The sequence below is a fragment of the Hippocampus zosterae genome, chromosome 3 (assembly GCF_025434085.1).
Source record: "Hippocampus zosterae strain Florida chromosome 3, ASM2543408v3, whole genome shotgun sequence".
NCBI classification, from domain to species: Eukaryota; Metazoa; Chordata; class Actinopteri; order Syngnathiformes; family Syngnathidae; genus Hippocampus; species Hippocampus zosterae.
The window spans coordinates 6,643,704-6,668,271 of NC_067453.1; the positions used below are offsets into that span (position 1 = coordinate 6,643,704).

General features: G+C 42.6%; 1 protein-coding gene across 3 annotated transcripts in view; it reads left to right on the forward strand.

The window, feature by feature from the left end:
* itpr2 (inositol 1,4,5-trisphosphate receptor, type 2) overlaps positions 1 to 24,568 on the forward strand; it is a 70,907-nt gene that overhangs the window by 37,298 nt on the left and 9,041 nt on the right. Inside the window, exons 37-52 of one of the 3 annotated variants that reach the window (XM_052060795.1) lie at positions 2,827 to 2,935; positions 14,707 to 14,827; positions 14,969 to 15,156; positions 15,238 to 15,418; positions 15,974 to 16,227; positions 16,335 to 16,535; positions 16,897 to 17,007; positions 17,091 to 17,186; positions 17,278 to 17,397; positions 19,655 to 19,792; positions 19,874 to 20,066; positions 20,649 to 20,774; positions 21,873 to 22,048; positions 22,123 to 22,287; positions 22,373 to 22,556; positions 23,728 to 23,811. In XM_052060795.1, the coding sequence (XP_051916755.1) occupies positions 2,827 to 2,935; positions 14,707 to 14,827; positions 14,969 to 15,156; positions 15,238 to 15,418; positions 15,974 to 16,227; positions 16,335 to 16,535; positions 16,897 to 17,007; positions 17,091 to 17,186; positions 17,278 to 17,397; positions 19,655 to 19,792; positions 19,874 to 20,066; positions 20,649 to 20,774; positions 21,873 to 22,048; positions 22,123 to 22,287; positions 22,373 to 22,556; positions 23,728 to 23,811 (2,447 nt within the window). The remainder of the gene's footprint in view (positions 1 to 2,826; positions 2,936 to 14,706; positions 14,828 to 14,968; positions 15,157 to 15,237; positions 15,419 to 15,973; positions 16,228 to 16,334; positions 16,536 to 16,896; positions 17,008 to 17,090; positions 17,187 to 17,277; positions 17,398 to 19,654; positions 19,793 to 19,873; positions 20,067 to 20,648; positions 20,775 to 21,872; positions 22,049 to 22,122; positions 22,288 to 22,372; positions 22,557 to 23,727; positions 23,812 to 24,568) is intronic. The other 2 variants (XM_052060797.1, XM_052060796.1) reach the window with 2 other exon arrangements.

Below are 24,568 nucleotides of genomic sequence, written 5' to 3' on the forward strand. Positions count from 1 at the left end.
CCCTCAGTTGGTTCCACTCCTACCTCACTGGCCGCACACAGTTTGTCCAGCTCAAATCATTCACCTTAAAGGCCTCCCCAGTCACCACAGGTGTACCACAGGGATCTGTCCTAGGTCCACTTCTCTTCAACATCTACCTCCTGTCTCTTGGCGTTATCCTCCGCAAATTTAACATCCACTTTCACTGCTTTGCTGATGACACCCAGCTCTACCTCTCCTGCAAGCCAAACTCCATACTCCCACCCCCCTCCCTCACCTCTTGCCTCTCCGAACTCAAAACATGGTTCACAACAAACTTTCTTAAATTAAATGCTAATAAAACTGAAGTCCTCCTTCTTGGCACCAAATCCACTTTATCCAAAGTAAACAGTTTTTCCTTCAACATTGACAGTTCCCTCGTGTCCCCCTCCCCCCAGGTTAAGAGTCTGGGTGTCATCCTGGATAGTATGCTCACCTTCCATTCACATATCAACACCATCACCCGCACTGCTTATTTCCACCTGCGCAATATTACCAGACTTCGCCTTTCCCTCACCCCCCGCACCACTGCTATCCTTGTCCACAGTCTTGTCACATCCCGCCTTGATTACTGCAACGCTCTCCTCTTCGGTCTACCTCAAAAGTCCCTTCACAAAATCCAGCTGGTTCAGAACGCCTCTGCTCGTATCATCACAAAAACATCTTCCCACCAGCACATCACCCCCGTTCTCCAACAGCTCCACTGGCTCCCTGTTCAACATCGAATCAACTACAAACTGCTTCTATATACATATATGGCCATCCACAACCTGGCCCCTCCTTACCTATCTGACCTTCTCCAGGTGCATATCCCCTCTCGCTCCCTCAGATCCTCGTCCTCCCTCCGACTGTCGGTGCCCCCTGCCCGACTGATCACCATGGGAGCCAGAGCCTTCAGTCACGCTGCTCCAAAGCTCTGGAACAACCTACCTCCGGACCTCCAAAACTGCACACCTTTTTCCACTTTCAAGTCCCGACTAAAAACATACCTGTTCAGGATTGCCTAGAACACATAGCTCTTCCATTTCCTATGTTTTTATGATTTTATGTCCTGTTTTTATATAACATCCCGTTTACAAATTTTTACATTGTATTTTCTTATTGTTTGTACAGTGTCCTTGGGTGGCATGAAAGGCGCTTTTAAATAAAATGCATTATTATTATTATTATTTACCATGGTAACACAGTTTACTGAGCCGTAGCAAGATCTACATACGACACACAAATAACACTCTGTTGACAACTAGCAAACAGACGTGCTCTTGGCATCCAATGAGAAAAAAATGTGAAGAGACAGGCATGAAACCTGCCTCTTTGACAATGTTGTAGTTGTTTTCCTTGTTGCTGTCTATTTGAGGTTTATTGTTCCCATCGTGGACTGTACTCAGCCCAGTCTCCTGGCAAGGCACAAAGAATAATCAGTCTTCACAAGCAATTTTAATTACGAACCGTACTCGGACATGCCAACCCTTATCAGAGCCTCTCAGGAACATTCCGGATATTTTGAGGAGAGGCAGGAACACATGTGTCTCAACCAAAACAACAAACAGGCGCCACGAGAAAGACTCTGAGCAATGTTCGCATTCTCTTAAGATTTCGACTGTAGTTCTTTCAATGGTTTTGAGTGACAAAATATTGACAGCCTATTTGTTTTTATATCCGTTTTGAATTATTCAATGTCTGAACTGTATCGCGAAATATACAGTAACGTAGCAACGGCGATTTGCAGAATGGCATCACAGGAAATATCAGGTTGTATGGCCATTAAACACTAGCTGAATAGATTTTAAAGAAGGTAAAATAACATATAATAAAATGCTGAGACTATTTATTGAGCAGATCTGAAGAGTAAAAGCTACAACAAAAATAACATATGTATTTATTTTTCTCGATGTGTACTTGTAACCAAAGAGGAATTCCACATTTTATGACATTTTTGCAAAATATGTGCCTTTGCTCAAGAAAGGTTGGGAAACGCAACGGTCATTTCAAGATGAACATTTCAACTGAGTTACAGATACCCTTTTATTTACCTCGATGTTTTTTTCTTTGCCCTGTCTGACAACAAGATCTTCACCATTGTAGACTCCATTCTTCTCCTTTTAACAGAATGCTCTGCAGACATTTTACCTTCCTCTTACAGTCATAGCTGTCCATCACAGTGCCTGCAGAGATCCTATTGAAAGCAAGAGCATTCACTTTCAATCATATAGCGTCAACATAGTCCTCCCAAAGAAACCCCCGCAAACAAACATACGAGACAGTCGGGGTCTCTTTCTGTCAGTCGTCAATAAAACCGGCGTCCATCAGTGACAGACTGATGGACCATCCATGCGAACTCTTTGCGTTAGCCTGCTCTCATCTTAATACACAAACCCAATTCCGATAAGGTTATGGCGTTGTGTTAACTCCTTCACTCCCAAAGACATATTTATGTCTTTTCAGAACTCACACATTCAATACCATGTACTTAGGTTTTCTTTTTTCCTCGCTTTTTTTTTACAAGACAAAAGAAAAGAAAGTTGTTGTTTTTTTTAATGGGTCTAAAAATGGCTGGTACTGAAGGAGTTAAACATGAGAAAAAACAGAATATAATGATTTGCAAATCATGTTCAACCTATATTCAATTGAATACATTTCAAGGACAAGATATTTCATGTCCAAACTGCTCAACGTTTTTGTTTTTTTGCAAGTAATGATCTTATGGCTGGAACACATTCCAAAAAAGGCTGGGTCATGTGACCTCTAGGAAGGAAAAAAAAATCAAAATCTGATTGGAGCTTATCCATGACTTTATCACTCTGGCAGGCTTATCAAACACACCAAGAAGCTGATGGACAAAGAGGAAAAGCTTTGCATCAAGATCCTGAAGACACTCAGAGAGATGCTGGACAAAAAGGACTGGTTTCAGGAGTCTGTGAGTAGTCCGCCCACCTTTTTTTTTTTTTTGCTCGCAGATGGAAAGCCCTTGTTTGTAATGAGGTGAACATTCACCCCCCACCCCCAAGATTGTGATCCGCTAAGCCTTGTTCTAAGTGTCAGCAATGCTCTGCTGCGACCGGCAACCCTCATTCTCTTCCGTGTCTGTGAGCCAAGAATCTCACTCATCTGTATGCAGTGGGCCTTTCTGAGTTACATAAGGATAGGAGGCACTTGAGGACACAGACTGAGAGGGAGCGTACGAGGAGGAAGGATGAGGGGCGATGTCTGAACAAGCAAATCAATACCGCAGCGGTGTGTGTGGAGGACACGTTTGGTTTTAGTTTTGGGGAGGGAATAACATCACCTGATTGAGGGAAGTGACCGCATGTGAGTGTTTTTGTCTGGGTGGAAAGTACAGCGAGTGTACTGCAAAAGTCAGGTCATTAACCACCTGCATGAGGATTGCTTCCAGGCATGGGGGATGTTCCTCCTCTGAGGATATGCAACTTTATTTTGTTGTAGACACAAGGTTGCATCAATTTTAGGGATATTGGCGTTCCTTATTTCAATGACAGTTTTTTGTATTCCGAGTATCACTTCTGTATTGTATCCTACTATTTTCAGCATTAGTGAGAGAGTTGGCTTGAGGCTAGTTTACATCGAGCCTTTTATACTAATTAGAATGAAACCAAATGCCAAACCCAATGAGAATGCTCCATGTGAACACCTATTGGAATAAACAGGCTGAATTTGAATGGAATTATTCACAGTGGCCGCTATTCGCGGGGTATAGGGCCCAGGCCTGCCCGCCAATACGGAAAACCCATGTCTAATTGACCCCCAATGGAATGCATTGAGAGGGGGAAAAACATATATATATATATTTTTTATTAGCCCTAAGTTCACCAAAAACACTGATGGATATCTAGCATGTGTTTTTCAAGAAACCAGGGGAAAAATGCCCCCCGCCCCAAATAAATAAATAACCTCACAACCCCCACCCCACAAATACGTACAAGAAATCCTATAAATTTAAATTAGAGCCTGGTGATATGGCTGTCTATTGATAACTAATTGCATGTTTTTTTGGTTTTACCTCATCAAAAGAAGTTGAAATATTGAAATAGGCTAAAGAAAATAAAATGAAGCACAACAATCATAACATTTCCCTATGTTTTTCCAAAATATCTGGCAGAAAAAAAACATTTTCTAAGTATTAGCATTGTTTTGTGTACATTGCATGGTAGTGTAACATGTTGTTGTTATCCCCGCTCCTCTATCAGTGCCATAAATGCTTATTTGCGGAAGATGCTACCACAAATGGTATCGTCGAAACAATTACATAAACGTTGATTCATTCTTCAAACCACGTAAATGTAGCCAATTAATATTCTCAAGGTGCGCATGCATGACGGTTGACCAACCTTTCTCGGATTACTTCAACTTGTTAACTTGTTATTACCATCGGAACACTCCACACTCACCGTTGGTTCAGCCGTTTCTTCTTTGTGTCCACACACGAGGGTGACTTGGAAGTGGATTTTCACTGTCGGCCGCATCCCACGCCCACAGAAAAAAAAAAAATCCCCCCCCGTTCCCAAACAAATCCCATTCCTGTACCGCTTCCATTTTGGGGGTCACCTACGTTTAAAAAAAGATGGACTCTTACTGTTTAGTGCAACATGGAATCAAAGCCAAATTGGGGAAAAAAACTGCTCCTGTGAAGTTTCTGTCCTGTCCCATTCCAATCCTTTGTTGGAAGGGAAAGTTCTCACTCTCTTTTTGTCGTGGAATTCCCATGATGCAAAAAAATATCAACCTCTAGTCCGCACTCGCCCGACGAGCTCTCAAGACACGTTTTTCTGCTCAAAATCTCCTTTTACTTGCTTGTAATTGTCACATAAATTTATCGCCTTCCTGGTTTACCGGGTATTTATTTTTTTATTTTCTATTGAACATTTTAGCTAACATATATTCTGTTGATACTGATCACGGCCGTCGCGCTACGTATTGATATTGAATTATTACCAAGCGCTAATTTAAATGTATATAATTTTAAACTGCCCCATTGAAAATGTTGCTGGGCAATAAAACACATTTTGATGCTACGCACAATGTGACTTTAAGGACCGTTGATTAAAAAAAAAAAAAAAAAAGGGAGACACGGCTGGTTATCAAGCTTAATGCCTGAAGTAAAAATATTGTTTATTTGAATAGACCATTATTCTATAAAATTGTCAGTCTGATACTCAAATAGTGAAATATTCGATAGCTGCAGCCCTATGCATTCAACTTCCCCGCTATTGGTTTTATTGCTTCATAAAACCCTTGTTTTATGTCCCTGGGATTAACCTACAAAAAAAATTCTCCAATGAAGTCATGGCTCCACAAACCAAAAAGTTATTTTGAGTCTCGTGAATATTTTTGAATATTGATAAGAAAACAGCTCTTTCAAAACCTGTGGCATTTTTGACCAATGAAAACTCCTTGAAAAAGGGCCTACCGCTCATTGTCAATTCACAAGATCTTGCAAACCCAATAAAAAGACATGCAATATTATTGAAAAAAATATTCTGTTATGGACTCTTAATCACTGACTTCATATTTCAGTGTGTTCTCTTGTACAGGTTATTTTTAGGATTTGAATTAGGACCCATCTGCACAGATTCCAGACTAGGGGTACCCATTACGTCGATCACGAGGGGTGAAGAGCAGAAAAACAAACAAACAAACATTTGGGTATCTTTGTGCATGTTAGTAATATATTTTTTGTGTTAATCTACACTGCGCCCTAATCATCCTATCAGTCTCATTTTCACAAAAAGTATTTAAAAACTAAAATAAAATAAAGCAGGTAAATCTTTAACCTACGGTGGCGCGTGACCTGCGTCACCGGAAGGAAGTTGTTAGCTGTTGCGCTATATCTTTTCTTGCTATTATTCTCATTTAGAGTTTGTTTCGTGTACAATTCATGAGGGCATGAGCAAAAAATAGGAATCTAGAGGGCCGAGGGGAGCACTTTAAAATGGTACGTGTGAGCTACGATAGTTAACGGTCTGCAAAAGTGTGTCGCATACCTCCGTGTCAGGCAGTTGCTCATCATGGCGTGCGTATGTGCGTGCGCAGTAAGGGTCGATCGCGGGAGGCTGGTTGATCGAAAACTCGATCTTTGGTCCAAAAAGTTTGGACACCCCAGTTCTAGACACTCTGTGCAGGATGTAGCAAAGCAGCCCAAGAACATCATCCGAGAGAAAAAGAAACTCCGATGGTCGCAGCTAAAGGGGACGTTTTTATGCACCATAATCTGCCATCTGTAAACTGAATCCAAGATTGAAGATTCAAAACTAGTAGAATAAAAAATAACGAATACACCAAATGAGGAGTGTTATGCGCAGAAGAGTAATATACAATAGCTTAAATTCCCTGAATAAATGTACGCAACCTCTCAACAAATTAAGGGGCGTCATTTTTTTGCTAGTGGCAACCCCCCACCCCCTTCACCCTTTTACATTTACATTTTCTGATACTGTATTCTCTATCCCATTATCTAATCATGCCCCATTAGTACAGAATAAGATCAGAGAGAGTGGATCGTCTCTCTTTAAACTGTGGAACAGGGCATTCAAAAAGCCAGACAGTGCGCAGAGGTAGGATAAATATCGGGTTGTGTAGGTGTGTGTGCTCAAGCATGTCTCTGTGGCCTCTGTCATATCCTCGTAGCCCTGAGCGTGGAGCTGCAGCCTCGCCGCACAGTGGGAGGGAGGGAAGCAGGGGGAGAGAGCGAAAGAAGTTGATGGAAATAATGAGAAGGAGAGAGAGAGAAAACCAGACAAGCAGAGGGAGACGGAGTGACAGCATTAGCATTAGAGGCTGGTGGCTCCCCAGGGGTGTGATGAGTTGGTGGGGGGTGGGTTTGGGGCTGAGTAGGAAGGGAGGGAGGCAGCCATGTGACGATCCATGTGAGCGGAAGAGGGGGAAAAAAAAGTGTGGGGTGGCTGCCGAGTTAGGGATTGGAGAGAAGCGGCGTCTGTTCAGTCCATGTGGAGAGAGGGCAGGGGTTTGTACTTATGTAATAGCCCGCAGTAGCTGAGCCAACGTCACGTGGAATATCACATTCTCGCTCACGCCCTCCCCTCTCTCCGTTGTCTGCTCGCTGATGTTCTCTTCCTACTTTAGTCTCCCCTTCAGGCTTTGTCTGAGTTCATCGCTTTCTGGATGTGCACCTGGGTGGTCAACAGAGTAACCGAAGAGTGACACGGGCACCTTTTCCAAATAGTTATCTTCTAATGGCTTGAATGGTAGTGTGCGTGTGTGTGTGTTTGCTGCTGTGGGTGCCTGAGAAGGACAAAATGTCATTCAAATACTGTATGTTCACAATACTTCATTATTTTACTGAAAGATATACACCCATGTTTGTTTGGAGAGGAACGGAAATGTTTTTTAGTGTCAAAATATGAGGAGTTTCATGGAATATTGATAGTCTTATTGTACTTTATATCACTCATCAGATCCTTTCACACTTTCAGCATTCGGTCGCTTTTAATCAAACCCTGTTTTCCTCTATAGTGTGACACATTAGGTGATGTTTGAGCCCTGAGCACAATAAATTAATTTAGTGCTGACCAGTTCCAAACAAAGGTATGTGTGGTTTGCGCGTGGTGGGACAACGAGGTGACAATCCAATCCAGCTGCCAAATGAAGCAGCCGTGGTCTTTATAGCCCTGCCAAACACGTCTTCAATTTAGCATGTATGAGGTTAGCATGTTGTTTCATACCATCTTTATTGCACATACAGTATTTACATTAAAAACTGGTGGCATATCACCAATGAAAAATGTCCCAAAAAATGAATGAACACTAAAATATTGATCATCTCGTCTCAATGTAGTCGCAAATTTTCCGTATTTACTCAAGGTGAAATTTTTGCCGAAGATGCCACAATTTAGTGTTGTATACCTGTAAATTGCAACAGGTGGATACAGTTTATTTAGCAGAGGTATACAGTATTTGACATTAATATCTAAAACTCTTCTGGCAAATTAAGTGAAATTGGATAATTTCCTATGACACCTGATGCTCTCTCTTGGTACACTACTTGGGAATCACTTGACTGAATGTCTTGAACACATTTTTTCAAGACATGCCCTTAAAGTGCAATAGTGGTATTTGCTGCTGAATTGTAATAGATTTTCCAGACACCATCATGCATGCTCATGCATGTATATATTGGGAGCGCTTTTGTTTTTGCCACACACCATCTCTACTCACCTCTCTTTTTTTCCACACTTATCCCCGTCAGTCTCTGTCATGCTGTCTGTCCTTTATTTTCTCTCACTTGCCAAGTTTAACACCACCTGCCCAAGGCAAAGCAGATTTACAGATTACCACCCAGTCGATGCTAAGCACATCGCATGCGGCCATGTACCGGTATATGGTAAGCCTCGCTTAGACACATGCACACTCCGAGGCATGCATTGCCATGCTGGCTGTCCCTGTATCAACTCTGCCATGCTTTGACCTTTATCTGAATTCAAGCTGTCTTCTGTGACCAGCCAGGAATTTGAAGTCAGTTTGTTTAAACTGTGTGACCCATCACAAGAAATGTAATTCCAAACCTTAAATTGCTTATGTGAAAGCCGTTCAGTCGAAAGTGTTAATGATATTGACATGGGAAATGGGCATCCTTGATTCAGCAGTCAGGTGTCTCCATATTATGTTCCGGTTTCCACAGTGACAAGAGAGCACGTGTTGTTTGTCTGCTCCGACCGTGACTGGGCACAGGAAGTGTGTGTGTGTGTGTGTGTGTGTGTGTGTGTGTCTTTTTTTCACACAAAAGCTGCACAACTTTATAACCCTCACATATTAACATGTAAATACAAATGAACATTAAAAACATCCATTCATTGATTGCAAGCTAACGATAATTGTCTCAAACGCCTTTTGTAAAACAAAAAAAATGTTTTCATGCTTTTTAGTTTTCAAAACTAACACCACATAGAAGAGAGCAGTAGCACCAGAGGTTTGAATGTGTGTAAAACTCCATCCAACACCACCAAGAAGGCAAACACCAACAACAACAACAACAAAAAACATTTTAATTGGGGGCGAAAAAAAAAGGAAATGGTTCGTTGCTTACCCAGTGACTTCAGGGCTCTGAACTGGGGCCCCTGCTTTTCATTATCTTCTTACCTCCTGTTGATCCGAAATTAGCAACTGGCTCACCTCTAACTTTATGCAATTAAATGGTGCCAAAGCAGAAGTTCTACTTGTTGGCACAAAATCTACATTGTCAACAGTTGATAGTTTATTCATACTGCATTAGTTAATCGCTCCTTAGTGTCCCCTTGCCCCCATTTAAAGAATCTGGGGGTCATTCACAGCACACTATCATACTGTTTGCATTTCAGTAAATAATATAACAGGTGTTATGGTGGCCAACTGGTTAGCATCTCCTCCTCACAATGCAGAGGTCCAAGTTTCGACTCTGGGCTCCGGACTTGCTGTGTGGAGTTTGCATTTTCTCCCCGTACTTGCGTGGGTTTTCTCCAGGTACTCTGGTTTCCTCCCACATTCCAAAAACATGCATCGTAAGTTAATTGAGCACGCTTAATTGTCCTTAGGTGTGATTTTGTGCGAATAGTTGTTGGTCTATGTGAGCCCTGTGATTGGCTGGCAACCAGTTCAAAGTTTACCCCGCCTACTGCTTGAAGACAGCTGGGATAGGCTCCATCAAGCCCGCAAGCCGCATGTGGTAAAGTTTGCACGTATAATGGATGAACGGATGGATAAAAAATGTAACCCACTAGTCTTACTTCCACCTGCTTAGTATCAATGGACTCCACGCTCCCTCACCACTCCATTCTGTTCAGGGCACCAGACGATTTTTTCTTCTTTTTTTTTAATAGGAGCACAAATGTATCTTGCAAAGTAAATTTATTGACAACACATGCCCCTCTATTCTTTTTCAAGTGATCTGACTTAGCAAGAATGGAAACAGTTGACTCATTGTAAACATAATAAACAGTAAACACAGTTTGGGGGACTTTGAAAGGAGCTAATACTGCATTCTTGGGATTGGGAAAACCTGCAAATTATCTGCATCATTGTTTCATTTGGGGGTCATTAAATCTGAGGGAGAAAAAGTCACAGCTTGTTGAATTGTGGTATGCTTTGTATTTATCTCCTTTCGTTTTACTTACATTTTCATCATAAATGCAAACGGTTCGGGCTCTCCCTTAGAGATAAGGCGAGAAGCTCTGTCATCGGGAGGGGCTCAGAGTCGAGCCGCTTCTCCTCCACATCGAGAGGAGCCAGATGAGGTGGCTTGGGCATCTGATTCGGATGCCTCCTGAACGCCTCCCTGGTGAGGTGTTCCGGGCATGCCCCACCGGGAGGTGACTCCGAGGACGACCCAGGACACGCTGGAGAGACTATGTCACCCAGCTGGCCTGGGAACGAATCGGGATCCCCCAGGGAGACCCGGAAGAAGTCGCTAGGGAGAGAAGTCTGGGCCTCCCAGCTAAAGCTGCTGCCCCCGCGACCCGGCCCCGGATAAACGGAAGAAGATGGATGGATGGATGGATGCAAATGGTTGCTGAATAGGAAAGTAAACATGACCTCCACCCATCCATTTTCTTCCACTAAATTGCCTTACAAAAAGATAGTGAGCTATAACCATGTGATGTTGGTTGAGTGTGTGGCTGTAGTGTGTAAGGTGTTGCTAGGTGGTGCTATTAAGCCAATCGTATCTGTCAGTAATAATGAACGTGCATGTACGCTCTTTTGGTTGTTTGGTTGTTTTTTTCCCCATTGCATTTAGCGCACGCTGTGTGACATAATCCTATTTGCCCTCATCCAAATTTTGTGTGGCGTCATCCCAGGCTTTGTGTCTCTTTGTGATGTCTCATCCATGACAAAGCTTGGGGAGAAACGTTTCATATTGTTTGTACAGTCAGCCCTTTACATCCGAATACTAAAATGATCTAGGAAGAGATTACTTTCAGACCATATGTTAAACTTGTTGGCAAAATAAACATTAATCATTATGAAACAAACATGCTGTGCTCGGACAAAAACATTTTTTGAACACATCAGTCCTTCCAATTTTAATCTGGTTCAGAAATCACATGCAACCCTCCATCGAACGGTATTGAACGCTTGTTTATCCTGCAAACATTCTCGAAGCGGTCTCACCAATTGCTCTCACATTTGGGCCTAATTTGTTTTGCTGCTGTGCCGGTTTGCTGGATAAAAGCATTTTCTGTGCCGTGACACAGTGTATCTCGAAAACATTGTAACTCGGGCATGTGATGAGTGTGCAGCCTTTAATGAAATCCCTGGTTGTGGGCATTAATCAGAGTTGAGTTAATTCGGTTTAGAGCGTTACTGATAAAATAATGCACCAAAAACATAGCCTGTGATTAATACAATACAATACAATACAATACATGCTGATTTATATAAGATTTAAATCATAGACACTCCGGTTAACATCATCCAAATGATCACTCACAATCCCAAATTGATGTCTTGCTCAACTTATTTTGAAGAAAACGGAGGTCAGTGAAAATGTCTGAACCTAAAACTGCGAGTGCAATCTTTCCACCTGTCACTCGCGATAGAAAAATTATTTCTCTTAAAATCACTCTGGATTCCTTTTGCCATTAGTGTTTACAGGGTGGTCTTCTGTCTCAATAATGCATTTCACCAAGTAATACTGCTGTTTGGTTTTTCCCTTCGGGTTTAGATCACGGCAATGTTTTGAGCTAAACTATCCGTGGGTTTTGTGCCGTTTACACTTTCCATTTATGTGTACTAATGCAGGACTGTGTCTGGGTTTTTAATTTCTTTTTTTTTTCCATTTATGATTTTCTTTTCTTTACAATGAACTTCCTAACTTGAATAAGTTGGCACGTCTCCCCTCTTAGAACAGTGTAGCGAATTCCTTTATTTTTGTTGTAGACTGTTTAATATTTTGATACGGCATCAAAGATTAACGTGAGAAAAGAGAGAGAAAACAGAACATCTTTTATTTCCTTTTATTTACATCTGGATATTGAACACAAATTTGTTTAAATAAACCTGTTTGAAATAGGAACATGTGACTCTCGTACTCCCCCCCTCTTCTCCAGGGTGTGCACTGTTACATTGATTATTATAATTGATATGTCGGCCTGGGCCCGAGCCATCCTTGTGTAACTCTGCCTTTGCTCACGGCTCCTCTTGCTGATGGCCCTCCATGATGGTGCTTCTTTAGTCTCCTCTGTGCTCGGCCTTGCCTCGGGCACCTGCACTCTGTATTTAATAATCTTTTAAATTGCCCCTACTTTGGTGTTGCACAGAAATTCAATAATTGATCCCTGATCGGGTTCTGATCGGCTCCTCCCTATCACGCCCTTCCAAGTCACACTGTCATTGCTCATTGAGCACAGAAGTCCCCCAGCAGAACGAGGGAGTCCCCAGGGGGAGTTTTGTCTGGAACCCCCTCCAAGGACTCTGGAAAGGAGGGTGGGGGGGGGGGGGGGGGCGCATAATCACAAATAACATTCAGGACCCATCCCCCAACCACAAGATGGAGGGACCCTCGTCTGAGCAATGGAAAACTTACTTGTGATATTTGTAATTGTCACTGGAGTCTTTTGCGCTATGCTTTTTCTGGTTCCTTCACCCAGGACATGTTTGCCAGAGGTGCCAAGGGCATAACGCCTCAGATTACTTCGCTCCGAGGAGTTTAAAAACGTCTTTGGGAGTGAATGAGTTAATGTCCTAAACAAGACTTGAACCTTATAAAACATTTTACCAATCGGAAGAGGTTGTGGTGGAAGCATCACAGGAAATATTCAAACTAAACATCAAGTCTCTCACAAGTCTGTTGGTCAGCTAGGTTTGCTCACCTAAAAATGTGGTATGAAATGCAAATATTGCGATTAATTCAATTTCAGATGTGGATACATATAGGAAATGTAAGTACTTTGAATAAAAGCTGCATGTTAATTTATGTTGTCCAAACCAAGTCATTCCAGTCGATAGCAAAAGTAAAGGCATTAGCCTCAGTGTTCCAATACTTTGGTCGGGGAATGTACCGGTACATGGCTTTGTGAGGTACCAAGAAACACATGCCTGTATCCGCTACACACATGATTAGCCTGAATTTATTTTCTCCCCCATAATGTGTTTTGTGTGCGTCACCTGAGTAGGCTTCACTTGTAGCTGTCCGCATGATTCAGATCTCATTTGGCTAACATTCTGCTCCCAATGGACCGAGTTTCACAGACGATTGACCTTGTCTGAATGTAATCGAGCAAAGGGCAACCTCTTTCATTTTTCCTCCATGCTTCTGTGTAGGAGAACAAAATACAGATAGCAGAAATGCAAGGCAAAGAAAAGATGGAAGTTGAGCGGGAGGAGGGGAAACGTGGAGGGGCGGGGGTGTAAATGCCGGAGGTGGGGAGCCGCAGCTCTGGACACCAGAGCTGCAGTGTGGCGTGCTGGTGCACATTTTAATACCCCAACATAAACCTGCACCAAACTTGATTGTGGTTCCTCGGCAACCTTGTACACTATCACCGGTTACTCTACAGTAACTCTATTTCTGTCACTCCTCTCATGGCTACTACATGTCTGACTGGAGGGTTTCTCGTCAATGCAGCAGCACGATGAGTCAGACTGGGCTGACTCTCCTGACATCCTGCCTGAACCCCCCCACCCCTCCCCGCCCCCCTCGCGGAGCGAGCCAGCAGACTGCAGCAACCTTCGGAGAAAAAACGAGCAAAACCCCCAGATAGTTTCTTCTCAGTCATACTTTTCTCTTTCAATTTATACAAAACTAACACGTCCTGGTAAAAAGAGGGAGCGTTGAGTCACACATGATTCTAGCTGCAATAAGTTAGAAAGCGTGCTTTGGGATGAGTTTGTAATGTCTTTCTTGTAGTCACACACAGACTGTGTCTGTGCATTGCTGCATGGAAATGAGGAGGGCTCAGTGGATTCTCAACTTCAAGAAGGATGTGTGCGTGCGTGCTAGTGTTTGTGTGAATACTCAGCCAGCCAGACAGTGCAGGCAGACAAGTGTCTCCACTGACTGCAGATGAGATGTTTACTGACACAGAGAGCATCAGCTGCATGTGCACGTCCACGTCTTCTGCTGGACTGCACCGAACCAGCCACGGTGGTGAGGTGTGACGCTGCCTAATTGGTTTCTGTATGTAGTTGAAACACTTTATGGTATCCTTGACAATGTTAGCGCAGTATTCGCATTGGGGATGCAATTATGCAACTGGTCGGTCAGCATGTTAATCTGTGATGTTTCTCATGTAGCGCTAGATTTAAGCTATCAGGTGATCCGATTCATAACTAGAAGGAAACCACAGCCAATCTCTATCGCACGTTTCACAGGGGTTTTTTTCTGTTTTTTTCCTTCCTCAGGTTGTCTTTTAAAATTTGGGGCTGTATAAGTCACTTATACATAGTCCATAACACATTTTGGGAATTGAGAGATAATAATAATAATAATAATACATTTTATTTGTGGGCGCCTTTCTAGAAACTCAAGGACACCTATGGCTTCTGTTTAGCCATTTTATGGACCATTGGGTCCCTCCCAATACACCTGACAAAAAGTACATATGTCTACAAACATACTGTCATTTATTTCATTGTCAGAATCTTGATAGTTCTAGGGGGACTAAAAACTGCTTTAAAATATATTCAACCTACATTTGCAAGAAGGCTTATGTGGTTTTAACTGTATGTTTTCATTCCATTCAGGGAAAGGAGTTGAGAGAGATTCTCCTCACTCGCTACTTTGGAAATCAAAGACTGATTTCGAAGTCCGACAGCGGGAGTGGAAACAGCTCCCATGCTTGTTTTCCCAAGCCAACATTTGGAGGTACTGTGTAGAAAATGAGCCAAGTTCACAGAGCAGAGCAAAACCTTTTTGGGATAGACCACCAACATGACTGTGCAAGTTTCAATTACAATTTGAAGGATTTCTATTGACATGGCCGAAATGTATGATTGATGTCTGCAGGAGGTTCGCTCACAGCGGACTTTGACAAGCCATGCAGTAGCGTAATGGAGATCCAGTGTCAGCTGGACAACGTTGGGGCATCTGAGCTAGTGATTGACCTTATTGTCAACACGAAGAACGACCAAGTGTTTGAGGAGAGTGTTCTTTTGGGGATCGCCCTTCTGCAAGGCGGAAATACACAGATCCAGGTGATTGGCATCGACTCGATCATCCATTTTCGCTGCAAGAGTGACAATCATTTGAAATGCAAATCTGTCCGCCGCCCCTAGGACTCCTTCTACAGTCAACTATACAAGCAGAAGAAGTCGGAGAGGTTCATTAAGGTCTTCTACGACCGCATGCGTTTGGCCCAGCAGGAGATCCGTGCCACCGTGTCCGTCAACATGTTTGAGCTCACCTGCAGAAAGAGGGATGACGACACTGACTTTGGTTGTGTCGGATTCAGGAAAGGTACAGACAAGCAGTGAAACATTGAAAAAAAAAATACATACGTAAATAGCCCTTCCCTTCCCCAATGGTCTGTCATAAGTGTTGTTTATTCACAAATTACAGATTGGAGTACAAACGGGCTGCAGCAGCTGAAAAGCTTCAGGCTCCTTAAAAAATAAAACACTCGCCCCAAACTAAAGTCCCTATACAGTATGTGTGGTCCTGAAGCTCATTTTGTAATTGTGGTGGAGTAACCAAAAGACTGCTTTGCTGACCTCTCTGTAGAGTGTTATTCTCAGCCTGTGCTGTCACATGTCAGAGACCATGTGACTTCCTGCATCCACAGCCGATCAAAAGACCATTGTATCAAGATTTTGTGCTTTCATGTTGCAGCACCCGCCGCAATAGTCGCTCATTTGTTCACTCCAGAAATGAATCAGATAAAATGATTTATGAGTTTGTTTTCTTTTTCACTGATGATTATTAATGAATCACTCAATTTGCAATGGCTCAGTTGTTCTAAAATGCCCCTCTGCCCTCCACTGAAACGTTTTACATTTTCATCCATGCTGCAAGGGAAAGACTCAGGACTTCATATGAGGGAGGACATGCGAGGGCAACTTAAAGAGGCTTCGTCTGTGACCTCTAAGGCTTTCTGTGCTTTCCGAAAAGAGCTGGATCCGGATCTTGAAGCCTTGTGCCAGAACAGTGACATGAAAGGGGCTGAAGAGGCCTTGGAGGAGACTCGCATGAGCCAAGCCATCACTATTATGAAACCCATCTTACGCTTCCTGCAGCTTCTCTGTGAGAACCACAATTGTGATCTGCAGGTACTTTGTTTTGTTTTGGTGTTTTTTTTTTGCCATTCTTGTAAATTCGCCTTTTAATTGTGGATTTAACTACTGTTTTGATCTATGTCTGTCTCCTCGGTGCGTAGAACTATTTGCGCTCACAGAACAACAAGACCAACTACAATCTAGTATGTGAGACACTTCAGTTTCTGGACTGTATTTGTGGGAGCACCACTGGAGGCCTTGGACTACTTGGACTTTATATAAATGAGAGTAATGTTGATCTTGTTCGTCAAACTTTGGAAACCATCACTGAGTACTGCCAGGGACCCTGCCATGAAAACCAGGTAAATCGTTAGCTGATTTATTATTTTAAATATTAAATAAGAATTTTTTTTAAAAAAGGTTTCAGGCAGCTGGTTACAATTTACGTGGTGTGACAGTAAACAAAGATTAAAACAAACCAAACCAGAAAACGTGTGTGAATGATGACAAATGAAATGTCGATGAAATAATTTTTTTTTTGGTGATCGGATAAAAGGTGCAAACTACATCTTGTAGTAAGTAAATTTGTTAAATCTGGAAGGTCACAAGGTGTGCGCTTGTAATGTAACTCATTCTTTTTCTTTTCAGCATGTTGTTTCAAAATCAAAATTTCAATTTACTTTCTGAGAGCCGAGCATCATTGTGTACTTCTTCCCTGTCCAGACATGTATAGCCAAACATGAGTCAAATGGTATTGACATCATTATTGCGCTGATTGTAAACCCCATCAACCCACTGGGGAAGAACCGCCTGGACCTGGTTTTGGAGCTGAAGGTGAGGCCTAACCATGTGTCCGATTAGTGTGATCACACAATGATGAAGGCTGACTATTTCAGTGAGTTGAAAATATTTTCTAGAATAATGCATCCAAACTCCTGTTGGCCATCATGGAGAGCCGCCATGACAGCGAGAACGCGGAAAAAATTCTCTTCAAGATGAGACCCACTGAGCTTGTGAGTGTATCTGACTGTGGTACCGATATACTGTAGCGTCGTGCACATTGGTGGATGCCATTTTAAAATTTGACCAATTGCTGTTCCTGAGGTGGATGTCATGAAAGAGGCCTATGGCCAAGCTCTGGAAAGTGAGGAGGATGAAGACAGTGCTCCAGACCACATCAAACCATTGGATGTTGGTCATAACATCTATATCCTAGCCCACCAGGTTAGTGACGGTACAATTTACACAGATCTGATCGGCCGATAATTTGCATGAGATGCGCATTTTGTCTTTCATTCGTCGATCGATCGCTGATGCTATAGATCATCTCTAAGAAATCAAATGTTAGAACTGCAGTGCTTCCCACATACAGTTTGCTGTGACGGGCCAACACAAATGAATTTGGGCCTCTGCTCAAGGACTTTGGTGCTACTTGTCAATATGTAACTGCTGAAGAACTTTTATTGCCGCATGGAAAGCCGCTCTCTGCTGTTTATGGTCCTTGTGTGAGTCTGCTAATTAATATGAGATTTAAGGTGGACCGGCATCCTTGAAGCATTGCAAAGACAGTGAAACAGTGGCAAAAATGTTTGTTTTTTTTCAACGCGCAGGTCGCTGAGGGGTGATGAGCCCCAAAAACCCTGATCGTTTAAAGCCTGGTAACCAGGCCTTTTTTTCTTTTTTTACTCACGCAAAGCAATTGTTACATTTCCTCTCTGTTTGTCTGACCTTCTGCTGACCCCAAAGTTGCGCAATGGTTCATGCTGAAGCACATGTATATTTGTGGGTGTTCTGTGTGCACGTTTAGTCAAATTTCACTGTGATTTGAGTGAGACAAAGAATACTTGTAGGTGTTTATTGTTCAATTGTTCCCAGCAGGCAAAGACATGCTCTTTTGTGGATTGTTTGTTTGAATGTTTGTCTGCTGTTAGCTAGAAAAAGCAGGCTGCGTCTACCAGGCTTTAAGCTTTGCGCCTTTACACTCAAGCGTCAGGTAATATTTTGAAGTGCCCAGCTTACTTGGGTCATTATAACAGTAAGATAAATTCACATTTGACACTTTTTGGACATTTATAGGTCATTGATGGTGTAGTGGTTCACCTACCTGACTAGAGTGAAGGCAGTCTGGGTTTAGCTCTCACTCAGTAGTGGGATGAATGTCAGTGTGGATAGTTGGCTGTCTCCATATATGTGCTCAGATTGACTGTTGACCAGTCGTCAGATAGGATTCAGCTTCCTGCAACACCTGGACAAGATGACTGGCATAGAAAATTAATGGACGGATCGGTCAGTTGTCATCAAAAGTGTCCCCCTCAGTATTATATTGTGATTTCTTCACATGCTAAATAGAGAGGTCAACATATGTATAACTTGAGAAAGGGAAACAATTGCATTTTTGCATACCTGGCAACCTTGGCTAATAACCTGCCCTGATAAATGATTACGATTCCCCTTACAATGCAACAAAAATCCATACAACGGTTTACCGCGCATGCGCACATCATGCTTTATCAATCCGACCATACCGTACGCAGCGATGAATAAAAATATACGATTAAGGATTACTTTTGCTGGTTTGCCGTGAAAGTAATAGTGATCGACGACGGCATTGTCGTTGGCTACCAGCAGGTGAGACGATCTGGATTTGAGCCAAAATGGTCTTTGTGAGATCAGTTAAGAATTGTTGTTGTCCGCCCCTCCCCATATAAAAGTTGTAATACGCCGTACATGATTTGAAATGATTATTTTTTTAAACGTATAAAATACGGGGAAAACGTACAAGTTGACAGGTATGGGTTTGGCTTTTTTGAGAGGAAGTCAACTCAAAACATGTCTTTACAACAATATGTTCAACGCGCCTCCACTCCTCTAAACACTGCCTTCTGATTAATATTGTGTTTGTAAAATATGACTTAAACAGCAAAATCCCCCCATCTCGGGGAGGCGGCCATTTAGCCACTTTTCACCAATTGAAAATGACATCACACTTGCTCAGGGCTCAGGTAACAACCAATCACGCCCTGCGCCCTGAGCAACTGTGATGTCATTTTCAGTCGACAGCAAGTGGCAAAATGGCCGCCCCCTGAGATGGACAAAAGTGGGTGGATTTTTCTGCTTAACTCACATTCCATAAATGCTACATTAATCGGAATGTTGTGTTTAGACGAGTGAACGTGCGTAGAACCTGTTATTGTAAAGATAATTTTGGGGTTGACTTCCCCTTTACGCCCAGCATCGTGCATACAGATGGTGCCACCATGCAGTACAATTTTGCTTTCAGTTTCAGTATGATCCACATTTAATGTAAAAACGGACAAACACGATAACAATTCACTGAGCCCTTTCAACATCAAAATGGAGGTTGCATGATTCATTTGAAGGGTGATCATTCTGATGATTAGTCACTAATGGAGAGTATTTAATTCCTTTTAATTCCTCCTGATCTTCAGACCAATTGTATTTTTTTCGATCCTCTTCCCAGCTGGCTCGACACAATAAGATTCTGCAGCAGAGTCTGAGGCCAGGGTCAGGTGTGGGGTCTGCATCAAGCTTGGATCCTGACAATGACGAAAAGGACGATGCCCTTCAATACTATGCCAATCACACAGCTCAAATTGAGGTAAGAATTTTGGTGGTATTACATTCAATTTTCTCTTCTGAATGTAGACCGTCAAATTTTTAAAGATGTCGCCTTTGCCAGATTGTGCGTCATGACCGTACCATGGAGCAGATTGTATTTCCAGTCCCCAACATCTGTGAGTACCTGACTCGGGAGTCGAAAATGCGTGTGTTCACCACCACTGAACGAGATGACCAGGGCAGCAAGGTCAATGACTTCTTTCAGCAGTTTGACAATCTCTACAATGAGATGAGTTGGCAGAAGAAAATCCGAAGTGAGTCTTGTCCAAAATAATAACAATAATGATGATGTTAGTGTTGCCTGTGATGAAGAATACATTGTGCCCCTCCCTTTCTTATTTCTTTGTCTTCTGTCCATCTTTTTGTTAGTTGTGTCAGTATCAGGATAAACTTTGCTGTGTCCTCAGGGGATTACAATTATTTTTGTTTATGGTTTGATTGAGCGACAGTGACAAACCGCTAAAATGATGAGTTCCTGTTTATGATCTTGACCAAAACTAAATTGAGCTAGTCCACCGTCATATGTAAAGAGTGAATAAGCGAAAGGTCTGTGCCATTTTTATTCCCGGTTTAGGGTCAAAGAATACCACAGAAGCTGAAAACAAAAAGTGAAAATCAGTTGTAAGGAATTAAGTACCACACCTAAATCCAGATTCTCTGCTGACAGACCAACCAACAAATGGTTATTGAAAAATATCCCTTGCCTTCCGCCACGTAGCGAATGGCAGAGATAATTCATTCATTCATTCATTCATTCATTCATTTTAAAAAAATAATTGGAAGAATTAAATATATTTGTCTAAATCTTGTCTATTATGTTTCCTTTTTTCATGTAGAAAATAAGGCTTTGTTTTGGTTCTCACGCCACATCTCCCATTGGGGGAGTATCTCATTCTACCTGGCCTGCCTGCTCAATATCTGTGTGGCTGTATTCTACCCATTTGGAGATGATGGAGACGAAGGTGAGAAACTGATAAAATCTGATAAATAAATGTTTCTCGAACGCAGTATTGCACTGTTCGGGTGTACTGTATCTACACCCAAAAAGGCATTTGGTCCGCTTGTTTGGTTGAGACCAAAAGCTGACTAAATGTTTTTCATTTGGTGCTCTCTGCATTCTCCCTGTACTTTTTGCGAGTGAACTATTTTCTATAAACACATCTATGTGTGTAACGATCATTGGAAAGAAATGACGAGGTTGGCAGAGTGAGACCCACCCAGACCTACCCGGTAATAGAGGTAAATATGGAAGTCGGGTGAGACCACCTAATTTTTTTTTTTTTTTAATGGGCCAAACTGTGCTGGTGTTAATCCAATCCTAAATTAGATGTCCAATGTTGTATACAGTCTGTTTATGTTTTTTTTAAAAAAACAAAATGTGGGTCAACGCTGATCATGTCTTCAAGGTCAAAGCCAATGGTGGAATCAGACTCTATAATGGTAGTCTTTCTCATAATCATGAAAGATATTTTCATATTGTCCTGTCTGGTGGCACGGTGGACGACTGGTGAGCACGTCGGCATCACAGTGCAGAGATGAAGGGTTCAATTCCGGTTCCGGCCTTCCTTTGTGGAGTTCGCATGTTCTCCCCGTGCCTGCGTGGGTTTCCTCCTACATTCCAAAAACATGCGTGACGGGTTAATGGGACACTCTAAATTGTCCTTAGGTGTTAGTATGAACGCGGATGGTTGTTTGTCTATGTGTGCCCTGCGATTGGCTGGGAACCAGTTGAGGGTGTCCCTTGCCTACTGCCCGAAGAAAACTGGGATAGGCTCCCGCATGCCTCGCGACCCTTGTGAGGATAAGCGGATCAGAAAATGGATGGACGGATGGTTTGCTCTGCTGTTCATATTGTAATGGGTGTACACATAAGTTAGCATCCGAGTGGTGGTTGAACCCTATTGATAAAAAACGTTTCCTACTAAGTGTTTGATATACTGTACAGTGCACCATTTTCAAACAGCGTTTGGAAGTGTAATTGTGTTGTGTCAAGTTCAAACATTTAACTCAGAATAATTCATAGATGTCCTGTTTTTTTCACCATTTTTTTTCCTCCACAGGGATTTTATCCTCTTTCAACAGTGTCTTGCTGTGGGCAGCATTGGCAGCTTCCATTGCTTTACTTCCAGTGCTACCCAAACCATGCGGCATCCTTTTCTTCCTGGTCTTCCTCATTTTACGTGCAATTTACACCATGGGTCTCGGTCCTGCTTTGTTGCTATTGGGCACTGTCAATGTAAGTGGTCAACGACTCGAATCAAGTGTTACTATATTCTTCTAAATGTTTTTTTTTCTGGTAAACTCTTACAGTTGTTCAACAAGTTAATTTTCTTGGTGAGCTTTGTGGGAAACCAAGGGACGTTCACCCGTGGTTACAAAGCTGTCGTGATGGACATGCTTTTCATCTACCATTTGGGCTATGCAATCATCTGTGTTCTAGGTCTCTTTGTGCACGAGTTCTTTTACAGTTTTCTGGTAAGATTGACCTGCCAAACACAAGAAGAATGTGTTGCACTTATAAATATATTTGTAGATGCCTCATAATAATCTCCCCACCCAGCTCTTTGACCTGGTAATCAGAGAGGAAACACTGCTTAATGTCATCAAGAGTGTGACAAGGAATGGACGCTCCATTATCCTCACCGCAGTTCTGGCCATCTTTCTTGTCTATTTCTTCTCAATCATCGGCTTTCTCTTCCTCAAAGATGACTTCCGCATGGAAGTGGACCGTCTGTCTGCATCAGGTCAGAACTGTGTCATTTAGTGTGTGTGTGTGTGTGTGTGTATTTATATATATATATATATATATATATATATATATATATATATGAGAGAGAGAGAGAGAAAGAGAGAATGTGACAATAATATAATGGCACACCATTTCTAAAAGTAACGACAGTATAAATATTATTTTACAGCCCAACACCTTTTATTTCAATAAGTGCCCTTTGTAGATAAACATTTATCTAATAGACAAAGAGCCATTCACTATTTTATCACAATCGTGCTCAGTAAAGCTTGAAAATGAACAGTATGTTCGCAGACGCACGTTTTGGAAACGCTCCACTGTGTGGGTGTGTTAATGAGCTGTGGCTGTGAGCAGTGCACGGTCAGGAGAGACAGCCATCAGGCACATGTGCACCTGTTGCATAACCCGGTGGCCGCGCCATCCTGTGTATTGCCGAACAGCGCGCAGACACACACACACACGGCACAGCAATGGCAGGTTATGTAAGCGGTGGCGCTCATAGTTCTGTGGCTGTTGGCTCAGGAGCCAGCTGAGGTGCAAAGCTCCAGCAGACCTGTGGAGAATACTGTCAGTGTCCAAAGAGCTGTCAACTCGGGGCTTTGATCCCTGCACCCCATCAAAACATATGTCCCTCTTAGCTAGGGTCACTCCCTTTCTTTGAGATGATTCTATTCTAGTCGAACTCCTAAGCTGCTCAGAACCTCACTGTCGTCCAATTGGTTTGTTGAGGTTTTTTTCCCCGGCAGCGCTTTGCCATCCGCCCACCCGGCAGCTGCTGTTTACATAATAATCATACATCTTGCTGATTACCAGCACTGATTAGAAAGAGGACGATTTCATTTGCTTTGCGTCTGTTTTCATTGGCACTTGAGCCGGGGCCCATCCCAGCTTACTGGCTGAGAGGCGGGCTGCAGTCTGGACTGATCACCTGTCAATCACGGGGCTGGCACATCGAGACAGATAGGCCGTTCTCACTCACATTCACACCTGCAGAAAATAACACTCGGTGCATGCTTTTGGACTGTGGGACTGGAGAAAGAACACAGTCGAGCCCAGGAACAACATACAGTATAAACTTAATAGAGGAAGGCCAAAGTTGACACAATCACTGCGCTTAACAGTTAGTAACAACTGCGCATTTTGTTCACGTCTTTTGTTGTTTTTAGGACATGGACATTTATTAACTAAACCACTGGTGGAAGATTCATGTCCGAATGAGAGATGCCCTGTTTCCATTAAAACTGCTGCTGGTAAGTTTTTGCTTTTGCGTCAGTGACGCGTTCACAAACTGCTTTCTGTGTCTTACAATGAAGGGTGAACATTTTTGTGGTTCGACTGAAATCTGAACACTTAATTTTCAGCAGAGCAGCACCCTAGTTGGCCACCACTGGACACCAGTACACACTCGCACTGTCTCTCTCTCTCTCTCTCTCACACACAAACACACACACACACACACACACATTCACACAAAGAAATCTGATGTGCCCAAGGAGATGACTCATCTGCATTAAATCCACACACACGTGAGCCCATCCATTCCCATCGTCATCTGATCCTCATCCTGAGCAGCCATTGGTTACAATCAATTCAACAGTTAAATGACATTTTCGTGCTTGTGGAAAAAAAAATGTTGGGTGTAACGTGGGAGTTCATTTGATCTTAAGATACGCCAATGCTCGCAGTTAATGTGATGTCTTTCATGATCAAGTCACGTGTCAGCTGAGATCTGAGAGACATGCTTTTTATTTTTTTGCCGGGGTCGGAATTTAAAACATTTCCCAGCTGTCTAGGGTACACGTCCGTGACATGCCTTTCTTTTCAATACCCCGAGGAGTTTTGGAGCTACAGGACACTTGACACACACTGTTTGTCGTCTTGCTGAAAATAGTCGTTCAAATTGGGGAGGACCTGCCTGATAGAAGTGAACCATCCCTTATCACGCCTCATTTATTGCTGGGCCAATGGCGTGCATGGATTCTTTTAGAAGGTGGCATCTGAGCTTTG